The 16644-nt window shown below is 51.4% G+C and overlaps 1 protein-coding gene and 1 long non-coding RNA gene across 2 annotated transcripts; one reads left to right on the forward strand and one right to left on the reverse strand.

Annotated features, from left to right (window-relative positions):
• Positions 1 to 815: 815 nt before the first annotated feature.
• Positions 816 to 1705, forward strand: LOC123112589 (uncharacterized). The gene is made up of 2 exons (XR_006455593.1): positions 816 to 1174; positions 1274 to 1705. It is a non-coding gene; the product is annotated as an uncharacterized lncRNA (long non-coding RNA).
• Positions 1706 to 2423: 718 nt separating this feature from the next.
• LOC123116508 (uncharacterized) lies at positions 2424 to 5223 on the reverse strand. The gene is made up of 5 exons (XM_044537459.1): positions 4859 to 5223; positions 4446 to 4558; positions 3168 to 4046; positions 2934 to 3086; positions 2424 to 2844 (listed from the first exon to the last, which is right to left on the reverse strand). Exons 1-5 carry the CDS (start codon positions 4947 to 4949, stop codon positions 2473 to 2475), a joined length of 1608 nt encoding a protein of 535 aa, XP_044393394.1. The 5' UTR covers positions 4950 to 5223; the 3' UTR covers positions 2424 to 2472.
• Between the last annotated feature and the right edge of the window lie 11421 nt (positions 5224 to 16644).

A 16644-nucleotide genomic window follows, 5' to 3' on the forward strand; every position in this document is an offset into this window, starting at 1 on the left:
GGATGGCGTTTCCGACAGCGCGCCCAACTCGGTTTAGCGCGCGCGCCGTTATTACGCGCCCGCTGGAGTGACCCGCCGCGTTGCGCGCGCGCTAAAACCGACGAATTTGCGGCGCGGCGCTAGTTTAGCGCGGCCGTTGAAGATGCTCTAAGGCCGGCTCCAACACAAGAGCATTTAGAATCCTGAGCAAATTAACATGCACAATCATATGGCCCTAGCAGCTATATTGCGTATACTTTTTTTAGTGTCCGACTCTAGGTTATGTGTTGATACCAGGATAGTAGCCAGGACGATGCGAAATCTGCTAGGATTTTATTTACAGTACCCGCATTGTACGTGCCCTAACCACGTTTCAAGTGGCAAAAAATAATTTTTTATTTTCTAGAAAAAAAAAGGACTTGGCTTTTCTAAACTCTTCTTAATCATCTACATCATCTACATCCATATGGCAGGCAGCCTCCCAAAGCTCGGAAGAAAAAGAGCAATCACGGTGAGGCAACATATGTTTGTTCTGTCGTGGACATCTTTGAGTGTTTAATAATTCAATTTAAGTATTTTATGAAATTACCAAAAGATTTGAATTCTAATGATTTTGATAATGTAGTTTTTTTTTCTAATGGTAGGTTTGCTCTATTTGGAAGATTATATTTCATTCGTAATATTTTCTTTTTGCACTATTTAGTCTTGGTCCAAACACAAAAAAATATTATAACTCCCGTGCGGCCGAGCTGCCTACACGTACCTACACGTACACCCATCAGGCCTATCACGTGTACCTCCACGGCTCCACCGCTGGTTTATCCATTCGTCTCCATCGCTGGCTTATCCATTCGCCCCCACCAAGATGCATCTGCATCCATCTCTCCTATTCTCTCGCTCCATCTCTCATCTTCTCAAATCTCTCTGTGGGCGGAGCGAAGTGAGAGCCAAGCCAGCCGAGCCGACCCCTCTCCTCTTCCCCTTCCTCGCAGCGGTTCGCGATTTGCCCCTTCTCGCTCCATCTCTCTTTCTCATCCCGTGCTTCCACCGATATGCGCAGCCAACGGGATTTAGCGCTATGAGACAACTGCTCGGCGAAGTTCGTTCCCATGTTGCCGGCGTGTTTAATCGGGTGACTGCATGCAGGGCCGGATGTGAAGCCTCCAAAATCGTTGGTGCCCCCCGTTCCACCTGAGTGAGCGCGTCCGCCGGATCCCGTCCTGTCCTCCCCTCTCTCTCTCTCTCTCACATTTCCTCGTCTCGTTCTAATTCTATGGAGTGCATATGCATGCAGGCGGATGTGAAGCCAAGTCGCTGGCACCCCGTTCTAGAACACCAGATCCGGAGTGCCGCCGCCGGTTCCTGTCCCCATCACGCCCGCGTCAACGACCGCCAAGTTGCTGGCACCCCGTTCCAGACCACCAAATCTGGAGCGCCGCCGCCGGATCTCGTCCCCATCACACCTGCGTCAACGACCGCCGCGGAACCCTCCTCGGCTCCTCCTCCTCAATGATTCACGGCAAGAACCGGGACAGCGCCGTGCCCTTCCCCGTCTCCAACACTACAGTGCTCGCGTCGTCGGTGCTGTCGTATTTCATTATCATTCGAATATGTGTGGATTTGACCCCTTCGTTGCCTTCCCATCATGTTGTGTTCATTCTTTTCTGAATCTGATTCTCATACCTGGTGCGAATCTTCTATAAATCGTTGTCAGAATTTGTTCCTTTGATCCCGGTTATAATTCGTTGAATCGCCCTCGCGGATCCCGTTTGGGTGAGGATTATTGTATGGTTTTTTTACTACACTACATATGTTGGTAAAGCATTTACCTAAGTTATGGAAAATTCATAATTCATCAGTTATTTTAGATAATACTAAAAAACAAGATAGAGTAAGATACAGAAGTGTAAAAGAAAGTGGATTCATCAGATGATACATGAGTCCCTAATTCTGAATCAAGAGATTTGTTGTGGAATTTGTCAATTGAGTAAAGTAATAATATTAAGAACAGATCATCTAACCCCATTGAATGAAAAAATGAAATTCGATTTTCAAGGAAATTTTTGAATAAGAGATAAATAAACAATTGAATTTGAAAAAAAAACTTCTTTCTATTTTGGATAATTTCTTTTTCAATAGGACCCTCTTTTTGGAGTGAACGATCGAATATTCCCCTATTCCTTCTTATTTTAACTGATTGTATTCCATAAACCCAATTTTCTTTATTATTAGGTAAAGATTTAGTTTAAATTATCTTATACAACTGTTTGGAAGCACTGCAAGTCACAAAAATTATAAACTCGACCGACAACAATGATCAATGCTGGTGAATCCAGTAAACTTACATAAATTGGACAGTTTGCCAATAAGTTATTATTAAAGTACTACCACAGACCACCAAACATTGGAGAACTATAGGAGCTTAAAAGGCAAACACAGCTAAATTTACATAATCTTAACATTGAACAACCATGATGATTTGACATCTGAACGTCACAAAACATAGCACCGGCTGCAAGGCTCCAGAACGTTGAACTTGACTGCAGAGGGAACTTTCTCCTCAATATATGTTTTCACAGCCAAGACTGATTTATGAGCCTCCCTTATATCCGCAGTTTCCATTGGAGCGCATTTACTGTGAAATATGCTAGAACACCGATAATTCACGGGACAAGTGTCCAATGTAAGGCGCCGAAGTGATGTTGTCTTCTCAAGAATATGGCATGTTAGCTCAAGCATGCTCTTTTGGGGGTAGAAGCCAGTGATCTCCACACTCTTGAGCTTGCCATGGTAGTGCTCTGGCATTCGCCTCAGAGACGAGGGGTCTCCCTCAAACGGGTCATACTTGGACTGCGCAGCCCGTACCTGAAGGTCAAAGGCCAAGACATTGAAATTCATGATACAAGCATGGTTATTAGATAATCTTTGCAAGGTGAACAGTGACTGTGACTTACATACAAGGCAAATTTCTCCAAGGAAGTAGAGGCTTCAAAAAAAGAAACCAAGGATAAATAATCATAGTGCCGGTGATTATGCCATGAGAAAAGAAGAATATTCAAGATCTTGAGGCGGAGAAATTTGCTAGATATAACTGGTGCATTGATTATCTGCATAAAGATGTCTCAGGTTAATTATTCAAAGACATGGCTACTGCTATATCACTTACCAAATTAACAGTAAAATAATACCTCATAACCAGAACGTATGGTAAGAGTCTCAACTTTCGGCGCACAGGAAGGAAGGTTGTCAAGAGCATAACTGATGGCGCACCTATTGTTCAACATCAGGTTCTTCATTTTCCACGACTTTCCAAGCGAGAGTTGCACATTATGACCCATTAAGCGGAATCTGGAAATATTTGGAGCATTGATCTCTAACACTTGAAGACTACATTCAATCACCTCCAGGAACCTGAGCCGCTGCAGCAAACGAGGTATCTCTAGGCAAAGGATGTCATAACAATATTGAAGTCTCAAGTATGCCAAAGCAAAGGAATTGGATAGAAGGCACCCTAACTCATCCGCCGTAATATGCACCTCACTCAGATGCAGCGTTTTCAGGGTTCTCAAACCAAGTTGAAATGTGGGATGCAAGCCCAAATTGCCAAGGTAAAGATGCCGAATCGAGCCTTGACACGTGTCAGATAGAAGCGTGCATGGAAAGTTAAACATTGTATTTTCCCTTCTTTTTTGTGAAATAAATGTTGCCTCTCTCGTCCATACTACAAGATCAAGTTCTTCAATCCCTGGTGTAACCGCAATCTGGAGCCAACTGGTGAGATGATGATACGGTTCTGCATCATCAGGAATAACATAGTATTGAAGCCTGAATTTCCTCACCCCAGCGCCTGAGTGGTATGTTACAACACGGTCAATATTCTTGTTGTAGTCTCTTATAACATTCGGTCCCACTGTTCTCTCATATAACTTTTCTTTGGAGCACATTGTTTCATTAGTGAAGGTAAGATTGGGATAGCATCTCCAGGAGCAGAGAAAGGAGTGAGACACACAGGCAGCACGGGCAGCATCTTGCATTGGCAGTAGGAAATATATATGACGCCAGATGTCCTGCATGTAGAAGTAGAAAACATCATCATTAGAATTTCAGTACCAAGGAAGTATTCATAAATCATAATACAGAACAATGATGTAAAAGGACTAGCTTTGTAAAGTTTGGAATTAAGTTGCGGAAGGATGGCATGATTTCTAATTAGCCAAGGCTAAGAAAAACGAGCAACCACGGCAAAGAAAACAAATGACAGAGCTGAAAATAGCTCTAGGAAGACTAGTACGTGTATCAAGACAGCGGTGGATCTAGAGCTCGTGGGACAGTTTTCTGGTGGAGAGTTAGGTGCAGCAGAACAAAGCAAAGCTTGCAGCAGTGAGAGATATGTTCATAAATTTTGATTTAGCCATTCTGATCATAGTTTTCACTTGCAACAGAAATCTCCTATTATCTGAACATACCTCTGGGAGGTCGGGTCCCGAATATCCTTCTTTGTTGTCACAGTGAGAATAATCGTCCTGTCGGTAGGGTGAGCTGTTTCTTTTATCTAATGATGATGAGGCAATCTGTCCATCTGCAATGAACACATCGGTGTCATGATTAGCACAGAGTTGCAGACATGCAGGAACGAACTAGTGCACGCAGAGTTGGATCATTTGTGCAAACAAGAACCAGTGGCAAATGTGATTCAGAAACCACACATAAACGTCAACGAATATATAATAAGCATCACCTAAAAACATGTACGATGATACGAACAAATACAGTTCAACTAAATTTGAGCGACTCATGGGTGATGGCACAAGATTGAGTAATCACTAAACACTAAAGCTGAAACTGAAAAAAAAAAAGCAGTCGGCAGGCGGTACTCAACCTATCCTTCTGCCTGCTAGCGCCGAGCTCGAGCTGCCGCCTGCTGGAGTTGCCACCTCGCCGGAGCGGCCACCCAGGCCCAGCGAAGTCATCGCACCGGAGCCACCGACTTGCCGGCGCTTGCGGCCGCCATCTGCCTCTGCTGAAGCTCGCCGCCGTCGCCGGAAGAATGCGCTCCACTTTCTGGATCCCCGTCGCCCATGCCGTCGCCGTCGGAACCCGGGAGTCTCGGGCGAGGGTTTTGCAGCCGAGGTCGAGCAGCGATTCGTGATCGATTCAGCTGTCTTTTCTAGAGTAGATTCAGCCGTGGTGAAAGCTGGGCTCGCTCGCGGCAAATCTTGTTCTAACCGGCAAATCGCCTGTAGAGCGCACAGCCGGCCCATGTGCCACTTTTTTTCTCCTGTTTTGCTTCTTCTTTTAAGTTTAGTCTATTAGCTAAGAAAAAGTTTAGTTTTTGGTTATGTTTTTATTTTTTGGTATGTTTCTTTACTTTATTTTTCATCTTTATTTACAGGATGAAAACGGCAGGTGGAACCCCGAGCTTCTTCGCCGCCACATCATCATGTTGATCAAGCCATCGTCGTGGCCTTGACGACGTCCTTGCTTGGGCTCCAGAACCGGAAGGAAATTTCAGTGTCCGTGGCGCTTACCATCTCGCCCTTGACGAGCGTCCCATACATGCTGCACGAGCAGGGCACCAGACGTCACAAGTACTGTCCGAGGAGCATTGTGGGGGGTGCTTGCTCGTCCCAAGGTACGCGTCTTTGAGTGGTATCTTGTCACCATCTCACGAGATACAATGACAAATAGAGCAAAGAGGAACATGGATGTGACTGGCACATGTTTAATGTGTGGGGTGAAACGCGAGGAGACCTTCCATGTATCTTGTAGATGTCCTATGGCGCAGGATCTGTGGAGGGCGATGAGCAATCATTGGGAAATGCAAGACCGGAGGAGGTCGAATTCTGGACCGGAATGGCTCTTACACCTACTCTACTACAACACCGCACTCAAGATGAGCGCCCCTGTATCCTCATGACGTTGTGAAGGACCTGATGCGTGCATAATGAAGTGGCACACCATAAGCCGTCACCTCTAATAGTTGCATCCCATAGATTTTTGAATAATTACATCGACTCAATGTTATGCATCAAACAACACGCAGAAGCTAACATGAAAAGAGGGAATGGTACCATCTGTTGTATAGGATAAATCATCACAACAACCCACAACGACATACCACTACTGCTGACAGGCGGAGTGCCACACACGCATCGTCGAGGTTTTTATCTGATGCCATCATCATCACCCCTCCAGAGCCAGTGGCTATGACTCCGCCATCAACAACCTCCAATGTAGCCCTCACCGCAAAACAGGGCGTCGGGTCCATGTCAGTTTATGCCAAATTATAGAAACACATGTCCGTCAGCCCTATAGCCTAGCCTAGAAGTAGGTTGCGGTGCAGCGCACTGTACAATCATATTGTACTACAAAGTAGATTTTCCCACTAATCAATTGACCGGTCATTGTATGCGATACATGAACATGCATTTCCATGAGTAAACATTCAAACTGCACAAAGAAAAATTGTTTCGTGCCTATAAATAATTTTTTTGGTTAAGAAGAAAAAAACACATCAAATATCAATATTAGCATCTATCAAAATTTTGGTCACATTTCATATGAGGGGCAAAAAGGTCTTTTCAAGTGTCGCTTAACACTGTTAAGGCTTAAAATGGACGGAAGTGTTATAAAGGGCATAAAATTTAGACGCGGTGTTATACAAAGAAGAAAGGTATTTTTAGTGTCAAGTAGGAAAGAAAATATAAGAGAATGTTTAATAAGGGATTCTCTCTTGTTTTAGAGACTACCACCTCCACCCGTTGTTTCTTCTCTGGTTCTGGCACAACATCTATCTTCATAAAGTTTGTACCACGCTTTCTTGAATCTGGAATCAACTTGGTTTGTTCCTGGGTATTCTTTGATCGGTCTTTTCTCTTGATGGTGACACACTTGCTCTTATTTCTACTCTCCCGAGCATTACCCTCACTTAAGCATTTTTTAGAATTTCTTTCTTTTACCCCCGATTCTTCCTCCACCTCCCTGGTTATATATTTACCTTGCACTTCAGTTGCTTCATGTTCTGCATTTTCTCCCTTTGGTTATCCTATGTAAGTTTCTTCAACATTCTCACCCTGCTTTTTTGTTGTCCCTGTGTCAACGACCGCCAGTTCATGATTATTTCCTTCATTAACTTGCTTGTTCACCGTATATTTTATTTTCTGCTTCACAATTTGATCCTATGTTTCTTTGTTATAATCAAGTTTCTTTCCTTTAGCTTGTTCAGTAACTTCATTTGCAGTTTTCATAGGGCTGGTAGCTTCCTTTTCGTCGCTTGCTCTTACTCCCAACCCTCCTTCTTGGCTTGTAGAGATTTTCTTCCATGGGATAGCATCACTGCCTTGCTTACTTCCTCGGCTCCCTCCGCCCTTGTCTATCCAGAAGCGTGTCGTGTCATTTGAACTCCTACCTTTCTCCTCATCGCTAGAGTTTTGCTTAAAAATCTCAGCTTTCCTCCACCGCCCATAGTCTCCTTTCCTTGCTTTTACTAGGTTTGTGCAATTCCTATCTTGGTGGCCAATCACACCACAAGCATAGCAGAAGTCAGGAAGGAACTCATATTTAAAAGACACCACATGCTCATTTTCCTTCTTGTTCTTCTGCAATTCATCCACCTCCTCTAACAATTATTTGTCTACTTCCTCCTTCTCATTCTCATTTGTCATAATTGCTATCCCTCTCATAAGAGGTTTAGTAATATCTAGTTTGACCTTTATTCTCATGAATTCCCCAGTTGCCATCTCATTCTCATCAACGTCCACATCTATGACCTCTCCAATTTCCCTCTCGATGGCTTCTCTGTCGGAGTAAATGACCACGGGTAGCCTAACTGACTCCCTTTGGCCCTCAGAAAAAAACAATGGGCCGACCGAGCCCTGAAGCAACCAAGACACGGGGCCGCCTTCTTCCGGCCGGCTGGCAGAAGGCGGCCCGGCCATAAAGAGCCTTTGGAGGACGCCCCGATAGGGCCGACTCCAAGAAGCCGGCCCCTGAAGGACCGACTCCAAGAAGCCGGCCCCTGAGGGACCGACTCCAAGAAGTCGGCCCCTGGCAGACGGCCGTGGGCCGCGCCCTAAAAGTCCACCCTCCATAACGGTGACGGGACAGGGCGTGGCTACAGTGGCCCCTGCCACCCCTGAATCCCGGAACACGCATGGCTACAGTACGCCGTACAGGGCGGCCATCTCCTGTCCGGCGAGGCACTGTTGCCATACAGACTATGACGCCATCCAGGACGGGTCGCCAGTACGGCCCGCAGGCGGCGGGCCCCTTCGGTCAGAGAGACATCCGAAGGCGGCCTGACCTCTCCCAGCCGGCCTGAGGCCGGGCCGGCTTCCTATAGCCGGCTAGCTTCCCTCCTTGGGGCGCGCGCACCATTAAGCAGAAAGGATGAGGTAAGGCTACAGTGAGAGCCCTCAAGGTGGTAGCATTGTAGCCATACTTACCTCGACAAAGCCCTCTTCATCAGAGGCGAGGCAACAGTAACCAGCCCCCGACAAGACCCCCCAAGCGGTGGGGCCGGCCTGTCGACCAATGGGCCGGCAGCCGGCGGGACCCACCAGTCGGCGGGCCCCAGTAGCCGGCGGACGCAGACGCTGACGGCCTGGACCCACGACCAGCCGGATTACCATTGTACCCCCGGGTGGTAGGCCTATATAAATCCCCCGGGACACCCATGCAAAGGGTTGATCTCATAGAGTTTTAGACACCACCATAGGGAGAGAAGAGAGCTAGCCTTGCCCTTCTTCTTCCCCCCATCGTACAGCTCAAGGAGCCTCTTGTAGCTTCTTACTGATCTAGTGATCATGCGGAGACCCCGCAAAGCAGGAGTAGGGGTATTATCTCCACGGAGAGCCCCCAACCTGGGTAAGATCCGCCGGCGTGCATGTCTTCGCCTTATCCTGTTTCCAGGCACCGGCGATGTCTTACTGGCTCCCACAATGATAAGCCATCCGTTGGCATATATCGCACCTACCACCCGACATTTGGCGCCCACCGTGGGGCCAGGTGCACCGTCGTCCGGAGACCTACTCTGGACGGGAACCCTTTTCCTCCCCAGCGAGCGTAGCCAGCCCGGCACGCCCGATGGCGCTTGCCCCGACGTGCTGCAAAGCGTCGACGACGCCTGCGCGGCGAGCTGCATCGCCGACCTTCTTGGCGAGACTCGCATCTCCGACGAGCCCGCGTCCGACACGGGCACAAGCTGCCCCGAGAACCGCCTCGTCAGCCTCCTCGACCAACTCCACGTCTCCGGCGAGCCTACCGCGGACTTGGAGTCGGTCGGCTCCACCGACCCGATGCTTGTCGACTCCGACACAGCGTCGCTCGATGCCTTCCCCACCAACATGATCATCTTCGATGACCCTCTCCCTCGAGCCGACAGTGGCGGCAGCACCGTCACTGAAGTGCCGGTCATCAGCCACGGCGTCACCTCCGACGAGAATGCCCGCGACGCCCTGCAGGCTACGCTGCACGATCTGTCCGTCCCCATCCCGGCGGACGCTGACGCTGAGACGCTGGAGGCACGCCGCCTTGCCCTCTTTGCGGAGGGCCAGAGGATTGCCTCCATGAGACGTCTCATGGAAGCCCACCAGCGCGAAGTCGACCGCGCCACCTTCGGCACGCCGCCTCCAGAAGGGACAAGCCGAGTCGGCATCGTTAAGAAATGCAGCACGGCCATCGCCAGCATGCTGGGAGCGGACCGCCCAGTCTATGCCACGCCCCTCGAGAATCTACGCGCCGCCCAGTCAATCGTGGATGAGCTAAATGGACTGGGGGCCGACGAGCTCCCCTACATGATCAGACGCATCCAACAGCTGATCGACGCGGCCGCAGAGCGGCACAAAGCCGGCGTCCGAGCTGGAAGCCCTCCTCGTCGAGAGCACGACGCGACGTCGCGTACGCCGACTGCGGGTGGCGCCCGCACAAGACAAGAGAAGGAGTCGGCTGCTAGCCGCAGCCGGACTCGAATCACCATCGAGCGCGACGCTGAAGGCCGTCCCCGATGTGTGGAACGACAAGGCGACCCGCCTCCTCCTCCGCCTCGCGGGGAAAGATATCACACCCCGCCGCCTGTCGAGCATCCGACTCTCAGCGGCCGACTTGGTCGCTGCGAAGGAGTCGGCAAGAATGATGCCCGCCACCGGATCGACCGCCTCACATGATCCCTGGCCCTGGAAGAAGAAGAAGATGTTGGCCCACCTTGCTTCGCCCCCACATCCGCGACGAGCCCTTTCCCAAAGGGTTCTCGCTGCCAAGAGACACGCCCAAGTACAACGGATCCGTGAAGCCGGAAGATTGGTTGATCGACTACTCCACCGCCGTTCGCATAACAAACGGCAACAGACGTGTTGCCGTGAAATATGTCCCCCAGATGCTTCAAGGCACGGCGCGCACCTGGCTCAACAGCCTCAAGCCTTACAGCATCAACAACTGGCTGGACTTCACCGAAGCCTTCATACGCAACTTCACCAACACCTACAAACGGGCTCCCAAGCCCCGACCGCTCTCCTTGTGCATACAAGGGCCCAACGAATCGACACGCGACTACCTCACGCATTGGGCTGAGCTCCACAACTCCTGCGAAGGGGTGCACGAGGTTCAGGCCATAGAGTACTTCACCGCCGGGTGCCGCGAGGGCACTCTCCTCAAGCACCGACTCCTCTGCGACGAGCCGGCAACCCTCGATGAGCTACTGATTATCGCGGACAAGTATGCCACGGCCGACTCTTCAATGAAGACTGAGCTCCGGGTAGACGCCTCGGGAAAGGTGCTGGCGCCGGCTCCCAAGACGCCGGCTGGAGAATCAAGCCGGCGCCCGTATCAAAGCGACCACAATCGCAAGGCCCCTATGCCGCCTTCCACAAGCCGGCAGGTGGCTACGGTCGAAGAAGAGCAGCCCGAAGGACGGCTGGCTCCCAAAAAGCAGAAGGGCGGCAGGCCGGCTTGGCAGCCGGCTTTCTCCTACGAGCAAACTCTCGACGCCCCCTGCAAGTTCCACAGCGGTGCGAAGCCGTCCAACCACACAACTCGGAAGTGCCATTGGCTCACCCGAATCTCCAAGGGCGAGGGGCTGTTGCCGCCTCTGCCTGCAGGCCAGCCGCCTCCTGCGCCGCAGCACCCGACTGCTCGGCCAGCAGTCGGAGCTATCCAAGACGAGTTCCTCGATGAGCAAGCCGCCTACGTCGTGTTCACCAGCCAGACAGAAGATTGGCGCACCCGGCGCTGACAGCAGCAAGAAGTCAACGCGGTCGCCTCCAGTAACCCCGAGTTTATGCACTGGTCGGAGAGGCCCATCAGCTGGAGCCGGGACGACCACCCAGAGGTGATGCCGTCTCCTGGCTCCTATGCCTTGGTTTTGGATGCCACCCTGGTGACAGAAAGGCGTGCCGCCCGTTTCTCCCGCATGCTGATAGATGGCGGGAGCAGCATCAACATACTGTACTGAGATACAATGGAGAAGCTCAACATCAAGCTGAAGCAACTCATGCCAAGCCAGACTGTGTTCCATGGCATCGTACCCGACCTGTCCTGCTCACCAATCGGCAAGATCAAGATGGATGTCCTCTTTGGGGGCAAAGATCATTTCCGCCGAGAGGCAATATGGTTTGAGGTAGTGAATTTGGAGAGCCCGTACCACGCATTGCTTGGCCGACCAGCGTTGGCCAAGTTTATGGCTGTGCCCCACTACGCCTACCTCAAGATGAAGATGCCGAGTTCCAAGGGCATTATCACCATAGCCGGAGACTATAAAAAGTCTTCTGAGTGCGCAGCAGCCAGCAGCCGGCTGGCCGAGTCCCTCGTGATCACCGAAGAGAAGAAGTTGCTGAATCGAGTTGTGGCCTTGGCTGGCAAGCAGCCGACCCTGTCTCCTGACCCCAAAGAATGTGAAGCCCAAGGTTCTTTTCAGCCGGCCAAGGAGACAAAGAAGATACCCCTAGACCCGGAGCACCCGAAGAGGTACGCTATCATGGGCATAGGCCTTGACAGCAAATAGGAAGGCGAGCTCGCCGATTTCCTCCGTGAGAATTGGGACATCTTTGCATGGTCTCCCAAACACATGTCGGGTGTTCCGGCGGATTTCGCCGAGCACAAACTACACGTCCGACCTAACGTCAAGCCGGTCAGGCAGCCCTTGCGCCGCCTGTCAGAAGAGAAGAGAAGAGTTGTCGGCAAAGAGATAGCCGGGCTCCTAGCAACCGGATTCATTATGGAAGTGTTCTTTCCCGAATGGCTGGCCAACCCAGTCTTAGTGTTGAAGAAAAACAAGCAATGGCGCATGTGTATTGACTACACCAGCCTCAACAAAGCCTGCCCTAAAGATCCATTTGCCCTGCCAATGATTGACCAAGTGATAGACTCCACAGCCGGATGTGAGCTGTTGAGTTTTTTGGATGCTTATTTAGACTACCACCAGATAAAGTTGGACCCAGCTGATCGCTTGAAGACCGCCTTCATCACCCCATTCGGAGCTTTCTGCTACCTGACCATGACATTCGGCTTGAGAAATGCCGGTGCCACCTTTCAGCGTTGCATGCAGAAATGCCTCCTCAAGCAACTCGACAGAAATGCCAACGTCTACGTAGATGATGTCGTGGTGAAGACGGAAGAGTGAGGCACCCTGCTGGAAGACCTCAAGGAGACCTTTGAGAATTTGCGCCGGTTCCAGATCAAGCTCAACCCGGAGAAGTGTGTGTTCAGGGTACCAGCCGGCCAGCTTCTGGGCTTCCTGGTCTCCGAACACGGCATCGAATGCAACCCAGTGAAGATCAAGGCCATAGAGAGAATGAAGATTCCTACCAAGCTGCGAGACGTCCAAAAGTTCACCGGATGCCTGGCATCCTTGAACCGCTTCATGAGCCGGCTCGGAGAAAAGGCGCTCCCCCTCTACCGACTCATGAAGAAGTCCACTCACTTTGGGTGGAATGACCAGGCGGACCAAGCTTTCCACGAGTTGAAGAAGATGTTGTCCACCCCGCCTGTCTTGGCGGCCCCAACTGAGAAGGAGCCCATGTTCCTCTACATTGCCGCCACCAGCCGGGTGGTCAGCACAGTCATCGTGGTCCAACGTCCAGAAGAAGGCCGAGCTCAGCTAGTCCAGAGGCCAGTATATTATTTGAGCGAAGTATTGTCCACCTCAAAGCAGAACTGCCCGCACTACCAGAAAATGTGCTATGGTGTGTACTTTGCCTCCAAGAAACTCAAGCCCTACTTTCAAGAACATCCCATCACGATCGTATGCACTGCCCCGCTTGCCGAGATCATAGGCAGCCGGGATGCATCCGGCCAAGTGGCAAAATGGGCCATTGCGCTGACTCCTTACACAATCTACTATCAGCCCCGCACCGCCATCAAGTCCCAAGCATTGGCCGACTTCCTCGTCGACTGGGCCAAGACCCAGTACCTGCCACCAGCCCCCGACTCCAGTCATTGGCAGATGCATTTTGACGGATCCAAGATGTGCACCGGCTTGGGAGCCGACATCGTCCTCACCTCTCCCAAGGGCGACAAACTCAGATACACATTGCAAATCCACTTTGCTGCCTCCAACAATGTGGCCAAGTACGAGGCGCTCATACACGGGCTCCGGCTAGCCAAGGAACTCGGCATCCGCCGGATCCTGTGTTATGGCGACTCGGACTTGGTGGTTCAGCAGTCATCTGGCGACTGGGACGCTAAGGATGCAAACATGGCAAGCTACCGTTTCCTCGTTTAGCAGATCACCGAATACTTCGAGGGGTGCGAGTTCCTTCATGTGCCACGGGCCGACAATGAACAAGCACATGCCCTGGCACGAATAGGCTCCACCCGACAAGCTATACCAACCGGCGTCACCCTCCAACGCCTCCTCAAGCCATCTGTCAAGCCGTCTCCGGAATCCAATTCCATCTTCGTGCCGCCTGACCCCGACGCAGTCGGATCCGACTTCAGGGACCAACCAGGCGGCCCGGGGACTTCGGCAGCCGGCTCGGGGACTGCCATAGTCGAACCCGGCCCGGGACTGTAGCAACACAGCAGGCAGAGGCCGACTCCAACTCCTCACAACCCAGCCCGCCCACCCTGGTTGCACTAGCTGTTTTGGAAATCGAAGAAGTCATAGCTCCATCATGGGCTCAACCCATCCTCCGTTTTCTGATAAACGGAGAGCTGCCGACTGACGAGATCTTGGCAAGACAAGTCCAACACTGAGCCGGAGCTTACACAATAATGAACTGAGAGCTAGTTCGGCGCAGTGCTACCAGAGTCTTCCAGCGCTGTGTCGAGCCAGAGAAAGGCATAGCAATCCTCGAAGACATCCACCAAGGCGAATGCGGCCACCACGCCGCCTCTAGGGTGCTCGTCGCCAAGGCCTTCCGCCATGGATTTTTCTGGCCGACTGCTTTGGAGGATGCCAAGGAACTAGTCAAACACTGCAAAGGGTGCCAAGTCTTCGGCTCCAAGCAACACATGCCGGCTTCTGCACTCAAGACCATCCCCATCACTTGGCCTTTTGCTGTCTGGGGGCTGGACATGGTCGGCCCATTCAAGACAGCGCGTGGCGGCATGACACATTTGCTTGTCGCCGTGGACAAATTTACCAAATGGATTGAAGCAAAGCCGATCAAGAAACTGAACGGGCCGACTGCCTTGACATTCATTGCAGACATTACAACCCGGTATGGAGTACCACACAGCATCATCACCGACAATGGCACGAATTTTGCCAAGGGAGCACTGACACGTTTCTGCGTGACACAGGGCATCCGGACTGGACTTAGCGTCCGTTGCTCACCCGCAGTCAAACGGCCAGGTCGAGCGAGAAAACGGCCTCATCCTCTCCGGCATCAAGCCCCGACTGGTTGTGCCACTGGAGCATTCGGCCGGCTTCTAGCTCGACGAGCTGCCGGCCATCCTTTGGAGTCTGCGCACTACCCCAAACAAGTCAACCGGCTTCACCCCCTTCTTCCTTGTATATGGTGCCGAGGCGGTCATCCCAACTGACATCAAGTTCGACTCACCTCGGGTCACCATGTACACAGAGGCGGAGGCCAAGGAAGCACGAGAAGACGGTGTCGACTTGCTGGAAGAAAGCCGGCTGTTAGCCCTCAGCCGGTCTGCCATCTACCAGCAAGGTCTGCGCCGTTACCACAGTCGGAGGGTCAAGCCAAAAGCTTTCCAAGAGGGAGACCTTGTGCTCCGGCTGATACAGCGAACAGCCGGCCAGCTCTCGGCTCCTTGGGAAGGCCCCTTCGTCATCAGCCGGGCTCTGGGAAACGACTCCTACTACCTAATCGACGCGCAAAAGCCGAAGGCGCGCAAGAGAGACGACTCTGGCAAGGAGAACGTCCGTGGAATGCCAATCTTCTCCGAAGATTTTACAGTTGAAATGCAGTATGTATCACGCTACCTTTTGTATTAAGTATGAGACAACGGGCTCTGTCGGGGATATACCCCGTGGTATGATCCGGCCGGACTTGGCGATTCACCAGAAGACCCGGCTGGAGCGTGGTGACTCACTGGTGACCCGCCTGGAGCTTGGCGATTCACAGATAACCCACCCAATATTGCCGACTCATTAGTAACCCGGCGGGCGGGTCAGATGGACAACAAGGCCCAAAGCCTAGAAGGCCGGCTCACGTTATGATGGGCCGGCTTAAGAGGAAAGGGATGACAAATATTTCCTTTATGAGGAAGCAAGACCCGGACTTGTATTTAACTTGTAAGAGAAGATAGACTAGTCCTAGTCCTACTAGGACTCCACATGTAACCCGCCCCTCTAACTTATATAAGGAGGGGCAGGGCTCCCCAAGGAGGGAACAAAAACAATATCTAGAGCTAGACACAAAGGGGGAGCCGGCTTATGCGGCGACTCTCGATGAGCATAATGAGACCTAGCCTCAAACAGCATGTAGGGCTATTCCGGATGATGTTTCCCGGGGCCCGAAGCTGTCTAAATCCTTGTCTTGTCTGTTGCATCTCTCGTCCCGATCAACCCCTCTCAAGCTACCGCATAGATGCGTTGGCCTCGCGACTAAGTCCTGACACTAAGTGTCAGGACCCCGACTCAATGCCACATCGATCTAGCATGTAACACCTCATATCACTTTGCGGCCTCACGCACGGTATTCCCACGGGTGTCGCCTTACCTTAGCCCGGGACCGTTTGCGCCTTTTGGCACACGTATATGACAGTGCCGCTAGCATCCATATGATAAGGAGCCCGGGCTGACATGGCTAGTCGTAAACCCAAAGTGGCACAGACTTACAGGGACAGGCATCCATGACCCAGCATCGAACGTGTCGGTCATCAGCGAGTGAATCCAGGCTGTAGCACTGGGCTAGCAGGACTCCGGTGAACCGGGCTATAGCAGGCTAACAGGACTCCGGTATTCATCGCGTGACATTTCCCCGAAGGGACAGACACAGGAACGAAGAAGGACACATGCCGGCCAGCCTAAGTGTTCCAGAGCAGTAGCAAGCTACCATGGCTCGGTGGAAACACTAGGAGACATTTCCCGGTAAGAGAGGCTACTAAAGATAAACAACTAGATAGTCAGATCCCACACATACCAAGCATTTCAATAACATACACACAATATGCTCGATATGTGCAATACAACATGGCATCACAAAATGACTCTACGACTCAAGTAATTTATTCAATAGGCTCCGAGGAGCGAGATATTAC

Source organism: Triticum aestivum, chromosome 5B, assembly GCF_018294505.1.
Source record: "Triticum aestivum cultivar Chinese Spring chromosome 5B, IWGSC CS RefSeq v2.1, whole genome shotgun sequence".
Lineage (NCBI taxonomy): Eukaryota > Viridiplantae > Streptophyta > Magnoliopsida > Poales > Poaceae > Triticum > Triticum aestivum.

Excerpts from the sequence above, each read along its gene's own strand:
- LOC123116508 (XM_044537459.1), bottom strand. The coding sequence starts at position 4,949 with ATGACTTCGCTGGGCCTGGGTGGCCGCTCCGGCGAGGTGGCAACTCCA. Across the intron at positions 3,087-3,167 it reads CCATACGTTCTGGTTATGAG|ATAATCAATGCACCAGTTAT; the intron begins GTATTATTTTAC and ends ATCTTTATGCAG. Across the intron at positions 2,845-2,933 it reads TGGAGAAATTTGCCTTGTAT|GTACGGGCTGCGCAGTCCAA; the intron begins GTAAGTCACAGT and ends TTTGACCTTCAG.